This window comes from Oncorhynchus clarkii, chromosome 9, assembly GCF_045791955.1.
Source record: "Oncorhynchus clarkii lewisi isolate Uvic-CL-2024 chromosome 9, UVic_Ocla_1.0, whole genome shotgun sequence".
Classification (NCBI taxonomy): domain Eukaryota; kingdom Metazoa; phylum Chordata; class Actinopteri; order Salmoniformes; family Salmonidae; genus Oncorhynchus; species Oncorhynchus clarkii.
The window spans coordinates 44,775,759-44,787,939 of NC_092155.1; the positions used below are offsets into that span (position 1 = coordinate 44,775,759).

Sequence of the window (12,181 nt, forward strand, 5' to 3'; positions counted from 1 at the left end):
ACACATGGCCACTCCTATCTCTACTGTCAAAAACAGGCATGCAGGGGCATATTCTCACAACAACTCTGGTGAATTGCTCCATTGGGATTCCATCACAATTGGAAGAGGCATTGACTTCTCTTATCAGAAGACTGTATTCTCACATGTCCTCTCCTCCAAAAAATTGCAATATTAGAAATAAATATGGTGAGGTGATTAATCTCAGGTTGCATAAGAATCTGGCTCAGTGGAATGAGTTCAGCCCCCCATGAGAAATACACTGGAAGGGAAAGGTAAACCACAAGGCACCACTATAAGAGTAACAGTGCATTCGGCCAAAAGACGACCCACAAAAACGTGCCACCATGTGACGCTAGTTTGGAAAGGTGGATAGACATTGCCTTTATAAAACTGAGAAACAATAAGAGGGCTCTTTGTACAAATTAAAAACCTCGAGGGACATATTCATATATTGACTATGTCTTGTGTGAATGTATCTAGATAGCTCTGTCGTTTTTGATTCATCCAATTGCAATGGTGGCATCTTCCCTCTGTTACTGTATCTAGTATTAAGCTATTTATATGATACTGTACCAAGACTGAGTTTCCGAGTGAGTGAAGGAAACAAATGTGCCTGTAAATAGGGAAAGTATATGGCAGCACATAAAACACCCTATGAACCCCCTTTTCTGTGCAATAAAGCGGTGTATACATAACATATTCTGTATGGCTTATTTGCTGCGTAAGGTTTATTTGATCGAATAGATATGTCGTAACGCTTAAGTTGTTGCGAGTGTACTGATATAAGTAGGACACGTGACATCCCGGGAAACTTTGAGAATACATTTTTGTATCGGACTTGTCTTGAGATGGCTATGCATATTCATGGCATGAGGCTAGTAAGCGCAGAATCGCTCTCCATTGAATACAGGCAGTTGACATCAACATGCGTCCACCCATCCAAAGAAAGGATAGGTGGGAGCTAGACAGCCCACCGTGCCGCTTTGTAGTCTCCCATTGTTAGGGCAGAGATACATGTATCTTGTATCTTACATCCATAATCTTTGACACAGACCACATGAGACAGCATGAGAGAAGAATGTACACAACAGAGACAGTTCAGATAGAGACAGTTCGTGAGGTAGCTCTACCCGATTGATAGTTGTAGTAGTCTACCTCCACCTCAATGGACATGTATTTTTTCATCACTGCCACAGTTGTTATGTGTAGAGTGCTATTTCTATGTATATTGTTGTTTTTTAATACCATTTTCATTATTTTATTTAACTTAGTCCTGCATGTTGGAGTTCGAAGCATAAGAGTTTCACTGTACCCTGCAATCACACCTGCAACCCGGTACATGTGACTATTAAACACTGAATAGTAGTTGGTAATAAGCAAATCTTGAAAGTATGCTTTATCTACTTTGAAGAACAACTAGACTGATTTTGTCAGACGGCTCTGCAGCACAGTCATCTACCAGCTAGCTAATAGCCTAGCTAAATAGGATGACTCAATTGAGAGAAACAGAGATGACGTTACATGGTTATCTGTCTGGCTGCTACTGCCTGAGCAGAGATGAGATGATGACTTGAATGAAACTTGAATGAAATAATAGTCATCAAATAAAAAAAAGTTATATACACAACTGAAATATTTTACGAAAGTATGGTCATGTGAATAAATGATGGTTAATAAGTATGCCGTAAGGGTCACTTCCATCGGCTGTTATTAATTGTTTTATTCTTTGTTGTTAGACAATGGAACGTTTTCAATGTTTTGGCAAATTAATGTTCTCAATATTTGGCTTTGGAATTTCAAAGAAATAGCTCTAAAAAGATTTCAATGTCATATTTCATAATGTATTTTTTTAATTTTTTTATTATCCAAACAGAAATCAAATGTTTTATTATTATTTTTCCAAAACAGAACCGACCTCAAAAAACATTAATCACTCAGCACTAATACGTTATATTCTTCAAGAATCAATGGGTATATATTACCAATTTAAAAGTCAAAAATGGATGCAGCAATCACAGATTGCCCCCTTTAAAGTGAAGCAGTGAATATATAGTCATAGTTAAATATATTATTTGGGGAGAGATATATGATGTTGCATCTAGTGGAAGAAGTTTAGAAGTTTGTTAGTGTTGAAAAATGTTGACTTGTTTAATAGTAAGTAGCCCAGAAGTACTTGTAGCAGTAATAGTGTAATAGTGAATAGGTAGGTAAGTTTTTATGTAAGTTGTTGAGAAAGTTCAGTTGTTTGTAAAAGTTGAGATGAAATGTAGTTATAGTAAATATAATTAGAGGGTGCTTATATAGTCCTGTTTCACTGTATGTACAAATGGGTAACCTGTACAAGTGTGAGGTGTGAAATGGAAATGTGTTTCTGCTTATCCCACTTCCCCTGTGGGGTGACAGCCAGGGGAGCAGCCATTATTGATGTCGACCATGGAGCAATTACGGTTATTTACCATGCTCAGGGATTTGACCCAGCAACCTTTCAGTTACTAGCCCAATGCTCCTAACCGCCATGTTACCCGACGCCCCTATTTGATGTGGTTACAAAAACAGCTGCATCGTTTTATTGGTACACTGTTCTGATTTCAGATTTGAAAAGCAGGAAGTAGACCAAGATTTCATAAGTTGTTGGGAAAGTGGTCAAAGTAGCTGATTTGTGTCAAAAGTTACATTCTTTACAGTCAATAGAATGTTGGAATGAACAGGAGTTTTCAACAATGGGAGCTTTAGAATGTTAAAGAAATCCCATTAATGTGGATGAAGGACAAAAAGTATGAATGTTATCAAAAAAGTATATACAAGCACACTGGTCCTGACCAGTCTACACATTTTAAAGTTTGAATTATGTTTCTACCTTGAAGGGGCAATCAGCAGCTGAAACCATATCAAACAAAGTGAGCTCCCCACCCCTGTTTCGGTAAAAGGCTGAGGGATGGGGCTGGAGAAATGTAACCACTCTCAAATTCATAGATACAGCTGTGGATGCAAGGACTGACTATCCATGATATCAACATTGTAGTTTTAACCATGTTTTTAGGCTGTATAGTGTTTGTTTATATATACTTTGTTTACAAAGTTTGGAGTAAAAACAAACTTATATTTGGGGTTATGATGGGTTATGATAGATGAACTAAGCTCATGAGGCATTTATAAATTATATTCTTCAAGTATTAATTGGTACATATAATTAGTTTATAAAGAAAAATAATGGATGTAGCAAATGCAGATTGTCCCTTTAAACAGTGTACAAAAATTTTTTGTACCAAATAATAATAAGTCCGAAATAAGTTGTACAATATTTAAAGTGTGATTAACAAGTCCTATTAATACACATCCCATTGAAAACAGGCACACGTCTAAAATAATGCAATTTCCAAAATGCACGTGCCAAATCGCAGTTGCCAGTCACGGGTTGTCACTAAGCGACTAGTGGGGGCTTGCTGGGAATCAGAGTTTTACTTGCCCAGCTCTCCAGAAGATTGTTGAAACTCAGCATCCCAGAAAGCACTGCTACCATGTACTCCTCCCATACGACTTCCTGCCTTTAGTTTAGATATGCACAATTTTATATTACACGAATGTGTTAGCTAGCTATCTTTCGTAAAATGAAAAGCAATTTGCAAGACAATTAGGGAAACACACAGCATTTTTTAAATGGAACGGTTGCTGAAATAGCCAGTGCCTTTTGTTCATGCGCTGTGGAGTGATAACGTTAGTTTAGCTACCTAGGTCGCCAGCTAACACAGGCTCGCTAGCTAGATTTTTCCAATGGACAAGCCTGTTAAACCGCTGTCTAGCTAGCCAACAGAAGCCTAGTTAGTTATATGTAATTCAGGGGAAGATTTTTTTCTAAAATAAATTACAAGGCACTTCTTGCAGTGATGGATGAAGTTGATAAGATTTTAATTCACTCGCTTAGACAGACTGGCACGTAAGTATCTAGCTAAAGTTACTTTCTAACATGATCAATAAATAACCTGTTGTTGCTAGCTTGCAATTTAGTTAGCTAACGTTTGCTAGCTTATGTGTCTACTGTAGTGAGTTTGGCTAGCTCTTGTCTTTGATTTGATAGCCACTGATACCCAGATCTACATTCACTCACTCACCAGAGCCATTTCATATCAGCTAATATTTTCCTTGTGAACGTTTGTTGAAGTGTAGAGCGCAAATCATGGCTACATTCGTCCAAACGTTTAACATGTGCTTATTTTGTTCTAACAGCTAGTTGTTTGATTTTCACTCTGCCAATAATAAAATATGTTCGATAGTGTAATGAGCAGAATTCGTCTATCTTTCTATCTAGCATGTTAGTTACACCACAGAACTTTGAATGTCATTTGAAAGTTTAACCGGCTGATCACATGACTAGTGAGAAGTGGGTGTGACACAAGTGGGAAGTTAACCCTGTGCACCTGCACCTCATGCTGTGTCTGTTTGCACAGGGACGTGGGGAAGGATGTGCAGAGTGTGAAGCACTTCACCAGTGAGCTGATAGTGGAGGCGGTGGTGAGATGTCTGCGAGTGATCGACCCGGCCCTGGGAAGCGGACTGTGCCCCTCCTTACCCCCAGGCATGTCTGCCCGCTTCCGTGTGGGCATGAGCCTGGCACAGGCCTGTCAGGTGAGAGGTCGAAAAGGAAAGGGATTGTTATAGTGCTCCCCCTCCTGTTGCGAAATGGGGCTCACTCTTTTTGATCACATGAAGATTAAGATATTGTTGGCTGTAAATGGATAACCATGCATGACTTATTGATGTACCCATATGATCTATACCCCCTTTGCATGACACTCAGTCCAGGTTTTTTTTTTGTATTCTGAAATTAATTTAGTGTCATTAGATCAAGCTCAGTTTTTCATGGTCCCAACTACATGCATGCAGTCTGGACCACTGATGTCTGAAAAGAAGTCATTCAGCAACCAATTTGACATCCTGCTACAATGTGAAGTGATGTCATATAGACTAATGCAATTCCATCTCATTGAGCATTGTTTTGAACTGTTTTTGTTTCCTCACTTGATTGACTCTATTGAATAGCCCAATTGCTTGCGTAACTTCGGTTGAGTGATCTCCTGAGATTAACAGTTTACTTACAAGATTTAGAATCTGCCAAGTGTGAATACATTTGGTTTGATCATTTTGTGAATCAGGCTACATCATTGGACATGTTCATGGAAATCTCATAGACATTTCTCGTTCCATTTCTTACCCGGAATGACTCTCATGTTCTAAAGGGTGAGGGTGAGGCATTATACTAAGGTCAATGACCTGTGTATGAACAGACTCCATAACGAGGTTGACATGCGTTTTTATTTGCAGGACCTTGGCTACAAGGGAGAGATTGGCTACCAGACCTTTCTGTACAGCAATGAGCCAGAGATCCGCTCCCTGCTCATGTTCCTAGTGGAGAAGCTGCCCAGAGAAAGTGCTGAGGCCTCGGACCAACCAGCAGGTACAGACTCAATGTCCCACCATTGTACTTCTTGTCATTAATAAATACCATTCATCCCTTAGCTTTAGTTCTCCCCTTATAAATTAGTTTTCTTTTTTGCTTTCTGAACTGTAATCTAATCAATAAAAAGACATTGAATGTTTGAACTTCTAAAAATGACAATCTGAAAGTATTTCTTTGTCTCATACATTGTACCCCCTAACAGGTAAATCGGCCCTCCTCCAGAAATCCATAGCTGCCCAGATTAAAGCTCAACTGGCCTTGCCCTGGCTCTCTCCATCCTGCAGACTACCCCTCCTATGTAAAACACAGGTACGTCCTGCTAGCTATGCTACAAAGCATTATCAATGACGTGGCCTGCTAAGTTTAATATACACTGATAAATAACTTTGGGTTTCCTAGATCATGAAGGAAGCTAGATTAAGGCTATATAGTGAAAGTAGTGAGGCAATAATGACTCATGTTCATCCTGTTTTTCATGGCTTCATGGATATTTACTCAAGTCAATATTCCCCAGAACTACAAACTTCCAATTTGAATCTATACACACTTCCTATTTGAATCTATGCGTCTTTGTGTCAAGTGTTCCCTCTTGTTGTATGCGTTCTCACTTCACGTTTCTTTTTAGAACCCAGGACCGTCCCACAGTTTCCACTCTCAGACCCTTAGTTTACCCCACTGCCTCAAAGTTCCTGGGAAAAGGCAATTGAAAGGTAAACCCCAGAATACACAGGACCCTCGTAACTTACTGTCATTGCATATCATTCTGTAATCCAATTCTATCAGTTGCGTAGGATTCTGAATGAGTAGCCTATATACAGTACCTGTCAAAAGTTTGGACACACCTACTCAAGGGTTTTTCTTTATTTTTACTATTTTCTACATTTTAGAATAATAGTGAAGACATCAAAACTATAAAATAACACGTGGAATGATGTAGTAACCAAAAAAGTGTTAAACATATTTTAAATTCTTCAAAGTAGCCACCCTTTGCCTTGATGACAGCTTTGCACACTCTTGGCATTCTCTCAACCAGCTTCACCTGGACTGCTTTTCCAACACTCTTGAATGAGTTCTCACATATGCTGAGCACTTGTTGGCTGCTTTTCCTTCACACTGTGGTCCGACTCATCCCAAACCATCTCAATTGGGTTGAGGTTGGGTGATTGTGGAGGCCAGGTCATCTGATGCAGCACTCATCACTCTCGTTCTTGGTCAAATAGCCCTTACACAGCCTGGCGATGTGTTGGGTCATTGTCCTGTTGAAAAACAAATGATAGTCCCTCTAAACGCAAACCAGTTGGGATGGCGTATCGCTGCAGAATGCTGTGGTAGCCATGCTAGTTGTGTGCCTTGAATTATAAATAAATCACTAACAGTGTCTCCAGCAAAGCACCATCACACCTCCTCCTCCTTGCTTCATGGTGGGAACCACTCATGCAGAAATCATCCGTTCACCTACTCTGCGTCTCACAAAGACATAGCGGTTGGAACCAAAGATTTCAAATTTGGACTAATGAGACCAAAGGACAAATTTCCATCGGTCGAATGTCCATTGCTCATGTTTCTTGGCCCAATCAAGTCTCTTCTTATTGGTGTCCTTTAGTAGTGGTTTCTTTGCAGCAATTCGACCATGAAGGCCTAATTCACGCAGTCTCCTCTGAACAGTTGATGGGTGGTGGTGGTCAGGTGGCGGTGGTCAGGTGGTGTTACTTGAACTCTGTAAGGCATTTATTTGTGCTGGTAACTCTAATGAACTTGTCCTCTGCGGCAGAGGTAACTCTGGGTCTTCCTTTCCTGTTGCGGTCCTCATGAGAGCCAGTTGCATCATAACAAAATTCTTGGCATTTTCCGGACTGACTGACCTTCATGTTTTAAGGTAATGATGGACTGTCATTTTTCTTTGCTTATTTGAGCTGGTCTTGCCATAATATGGACTTAGCCCTATATGGTAAAAGACCATCTTCTGTATACCACCCCTACCTTGTCACAACACAACTGATTGGCTCAAACGCATTAAGAAGGAAAGAAATTCCACAAATTAAGTTTCAACAAGGCATACCCGTTAATTGAAAAGCATTCCAGGTGGCTACCTCAAGAAGCTGGTTGAGAGAATGCCAAGAGTGTGCAAAGTGTTATTTCATAATTTTGATGTCTTCACTATTATTCTACAATGTAGAAAATAATAATAAAAAAAGAAAAACCTTGAATGAGTAGATGTGTCTAAATCTTTGACTGGTACTGTACATAAGCAGGTGTTACATTAGGCTTGGTACAAGATCTTCTTTGCCACTGAAATGAGAGCATATGGTGACAGTTCAATACCAGTATACCACGTCATTCTTTTCTCCCCCTCTTCAGAGGAAAATGACTACCACAGGGACTTCCTTCCCCCTGTAACTTCCCAGCCGTCGCAGCATGCCTCCGTGCCAGCCTCCCTGCTCGAGCAGCATGCAGGGGAGCTCAGTGCCGCCCAGGAGTGGGAGAACGAGTGGAACAGCCAAGGCCTCCTTTCCCGTCTCACACCCGAGGTATGCTCTTTAAGGGATAGTTTAAGTTTTTGACTTGAATTTGAGAACAATAATAATATTTCTGTGTTCAATGCAGTGTTTTCATCTGTGAACTCGTGTCCACCCAGGAATATCGCTCCAGGAAGCGTGCTCGTCTGCAGAAGCGGATCGAAGAGCAGCTACGCACTGCGGCCCAGACCCGCCCGGACACCCTCGGTGCCCACGGGTCGGGCTCTGACCTCACAGAGCTGCTGCAGTCCTTCGGGGGCTCTCCCCTCATTGGTGACATCCTCGCCAAGGGCACCCGCTTCACCCACACTGAAAAATTTACTTTCACAGAGGTGAATGATGGGTTAAACAAAACCTGCTCCAAAGACATTGAGCAAGATCTCCAAATGTTCCCCCTTTTGATTTCCAATCTGAATCCAGCCTTTGTTTCTCTCTAACTGGTCCATGCCTCTCTCTGTGTGTGTTTGTCAGGAGCCTGAGAAAGCTGCCAAGCAGATGGCAGCAGCGGCCAACTCCCTCCCCAGCTCACATCAGTCGGAGGAGGATCTGCAGGCCCGACAGCAGGAGGAGCTGGCCTCTCTGCAGCAGCAGCTACAGCAGCTCTCCCTCAGCCTAGAGGAGGTGGGCGGAGACATGAGGCAGCTCACTGTGTCCATACATCAGGTAATTGGAGCCTCTATTATTCAAAATAGACAAACTGTGTATTTGCGTAGACCTCGGACCAGAGTTACCACAGTGGAATGAACTATGACATGTAAGACATAGTCACCCTGCAACACTTGTCTGTCGTCTGTGTGCAGGTGTCAGATGAGCTGAAGCAGAAAGAGCTGAGCAACACGGAGGAGGAGGACTCTGTGCGGGTAAAGAAGCAGACCATATACCTGCTGCCGGACGGGGAGAACAACCTGGCCAAGCTGCAGGCCCTAGTGGAGGGAAGTGCCGAGCGAGTGGTCAACCTGGCCGCCCAGTGGGAGAAACACAGAGCTCCACTTATCGATGAGCACCGCAGGCTCAAGGAGCTCTGCAGCAACCAAGCGGTAGCGTTCATCTCCTTAGATATCCCCAAGTGTGTGACAGAAAGGAACTCTTAATTCAACTTCCATTAATTTCTCTAGATGGAGTCCTCCCGAAAGCTATCTGAAATCAAAGAGCTTCATGAAAAAATCAGTCAATCTGCGGAGGAGGCCAAGAAGAAGGAGGGACTGTATAAACAACTGGTATTAAAACTAATGAAATGTATTTGGGATGATTTTACTACCACAATGTGTATTAATTTGGTTCCTGTCCAAGCATTTTGTCTAACACCAGTTTTGGGAAATCGGATTTGTCCTTCAGATAACAGAGTTTGAGAATCTCCCCAAAGATATCTCCCGCTCAGCGTACACTGCCAGGATCCTGGAGATCGTTGGCAACATCCGGAAACAGAAGGAAGAAATTACAAAGGTACACTGTCTGAGACACCTCGCATCAATACAGTCCTGAGTATCTCCTTAAAAACAAAGTAATTAAAACAAAATTTGAATCTGAATAGAGTGATTTTAAGTATGGTGTTTGTGTCCCCTTTTTCTCTAGATTCTGTCTGACACTAAGGAGCTGCAGAAAGAGATTAACAGCCTGACTGGAAAACTGGACCGAACGTTCGCTGTGACTGATGAGCTGGTCTTCAAGGTAGAGCACCTAGCAAAATAACTCCATGATTTTACTTTTTTCAATTAGAGGTCAAAGGAATACCTGAATTTTATTTCAATTGTTCTCTATACCACAGTTTTCTTCAATTGCCTAATCATACTTTTCCTCACACTGCAGGATGCGAAAAAAGATGAGTCTGTCCGCAAATCCTACAAGTACCTGGCAGCCTTGCATGAGGTAAGAGCTTGTTGGCAGAATATAACCTTCTTAGAAACTGAAGAGAAATGTGTATATCCTTGGGTGTGGTGCACTGTGGTAATTTTAGGGCCTTTATAACTATATTGGTTAGTTGTGTGACTTGATTCTCTTTCCTGGTATAGAACTGCACTCAGTTGATCCAAACTATTGAGGACACTGGCACAATCATGAGAGAGATCAGAGACCTGGAGGAACAGGTATATATGGACCTCTTATTTTATACCAAACCACTAACTTGCACTGCAACTGTACAACATCAGGCATAGTTTGTGATTTTATTTGGCATAGCGATATAGGTCTGACTTGGTAAAGCAAACTTTTAAAGTTCCCGTTTCTCCATAGATTGAAACAGAGAATGGTAAAAAGACTGTAAGCAACCTGGAGAAGATCCTGGAAGACTACAAAGCCATTCGCCAGGAGAACTCTGCTCTGGCTGCCAAGATCAGAGAGGCCTGACGTGACCCTCCTCAGCATGATGCACCGTAGTGGCCGCCTGACTCGTCTGCTGGTCAAACTGACCAGTAGGTAGCATGCCCTCGAGACTGCCTGTCCTGTGTGTGTGGAACCAAGAAAGCACACTCCCATCTCGTCTCAAGACTTTCAACGCTTTCCTTCTTCCAACGTCACTTTTGGTTTTGCCTTCTGGGAGCACTGACAGCATATGGGGAGGGGAGATTGAATTTTGTACTGAAAATACTTAATTTTTTATGCACAAACCTTGGCTGATCAAAATCCATGCAGGATATAGAAAAGAGTTGTGTGATGCATAAAACAGTGATGAATTAATTATACTTGCCTTGCATCCCTGGTGTCCCATACTGATTCCACATTGATTCCACACAATCAAAAAATAGGTTCTGCACAAATGATGCTCTCATACTTTCTATTAGAAATGTGTAGTAGATCTTATCTCAATTGCAGTAGTTCTGATTGACCCATCAAGTGAATGTCTTGATAGTCGAGGTACAATTACACAAGCACTGATTTACATCTCTATGAATTTGGGTACATCAATCATTACCTACATTCTTAGACCAGTCATTGGAAATGAATGATTGATTTAGAACTCACGAGGTTGTTTGAATGTCATCCAGTCCTAGACTAGTAAACCTAGTGATTGTAAGTGATTCTTCTGAATCTGGTGAGGTTAGTGTGCTTTGAAAATGTCAGGTCTATGTTCCCTCAAAGTGCACCATGTTTCAGAAGTAACATGCACCATCACAATCCCCCTGAGTAATGGTTGCTGTACAAATGACCAGCTTTAAGCTTTTTTTTTTTTTACTGTACAATGCTTCCAAGTAATCTTGATACTACTTTGAAATGCAATGCAGTTCCATGTGTTAAGGTGAATTTCTTCATTCCCCCCCCCCCCCCCCCCCCTCCCATTCCACAGACAAATGCAAGGGCTAGGTATGGCCTAAGATACCGTTGTGCAGAAAGAAATCCATGCCATATTTTGTCTTACAAACTGGAATCGATAAGGAGATTACTAGGTTTGTCCTTTGTAGGTCATGCTCATGCCTTGAAATCAAATGCTGCTTTTGTCTCTCTTTTGCTGAGTATTATTTGGCTTAGGGTAAATTGCCTCACCTTTTGGGCATTGATCTCCTGAAATGGCCAAGATTAGATAACAAATAAACTACATTGATTGACAATGATTCATGCAAAACTTGTATAAAAATGATACCACAATGTTAGTCAGCAGCAAATTAACATTTAAATGAATGTCCTGTGCTATGTTGTGTTTTCTTTCACACGTTAAGGTTTAGTTAATGTTGAAATGCTGAAACGTTTTTTGCATCACGTTCATATTCTGGCCTTTTTTTCCATGATCCTGTGGGAATGCCTGTTGTACTGGCTCTTTAGCCCTGTTTATACCTGGTGCCAACATGTGTCCTTTGTCCTGATCTTGTCAACTTTCTAATTGTGCCACATTTTTGGCGGGTGTAGACGATTAAAAGACACATTGTGATCTCTTTGATCAGATCGTCCTGATCACCTCGGGAGGTGGTCAGGCACGCATTGGCTGTGTTCACACAGGCAATCAAATTCTGATCTTTTACCCATGTATTAACAAAATAGCTTATCTGATTGGTTAAAATGCCAATTAGGGAAAAAAAGTATTATGCTGCCTGTGTAAGCACCGCCATTATGTCTGGATATCAGTCAAGTGTTAACAGATCCTGATGGTCAAACTAAATCATCATACTGGCCTCTAAGATCATTGACACTGAGCACCATTGACTTATGGCATCAGCAATTGTCTTAAAATAAATACATTAATATTGTTTTGAAAGAATATCTGTCAAAAATGTGCATGCAG

The 12,181-nt window shown here is 41.2% G+C and overlaps 1 protein-coding gene across 2 annotated transcripts; it reads left to right on the forward strand.

Moving 5' to 3' along the window:
• Positions 1-3,515: 3,515 nt before the first annotated feature.
• On the forward strand, positions 3,516-12,154 carry LOC139416390 (coiled-coil domain-containing protein 22-like). 2 transcript variants are annotated; one of them, XM_071164958.1, is made up of 16 exons: positions 3,532-3,934; positions 4,446-4,524; positions 4,574-4,623; positions 5,320-5,452; positions 5,658-5,764; positions 6,081-6,165; positions 7,814-7,983; positions 8,091-8,303; positions 8,443-8,634; positions 8,772-9,008; positions 9,087-9,188; positions 9,307-9,414; positions 9,544-9,639; positions 9,778-9,837; positions 9,981-10,055; positions 10,201-12,154. In XM_071164958.1, the coding sequence occupies exons 2-16, from the start codon at positions 4,515-4,517 to the stop codon at positions 10,312-10,314; spliced, it is 1,752 nt and encodes a 583-aa protein (XP_071021059.1). In that variant the 5' UTR covers positions 3,532-3,934; positions 4,446-4,514; the 3' UTR covers positions 10,315-12,154. The 2 variants fall into 2 exon arrangements, with proteins under 2 accessions (XP_071021058.1, XP_071021059.1); XM_071164957.1 differs by having other exon boundaries at positions 3,516-3,934; positions 4,446-4,623.
• Positions 12,155-12,181: the final 27 nt, after the last annotated feature.

Excerpts from the sequence above, each read along its gene's own strand:
- LOC139416390 (XM_071164957.1), top strand. The coding sequence starts at position 3,885 with ATGGATGAAGTTGATAAGATTTTAATTCACTCGCTTAGACAGACTGGC. Across the intron at positions 5,453-5,657 it reads GGCCTCGGACCAACCAGCAG|GTAAATCGGCCCTCCTCCAG; the intron begins GTACAGACTCAA and ends ACCCCCTAACAG. Across the intron at positions 9,415-9,543 it reads AGAAGGAAGAAATTACAAAG|ATTCTGTCTGACACTAAGGA; the intron begins GTACACTGTCTG and ends CTTTTTCTCTAG.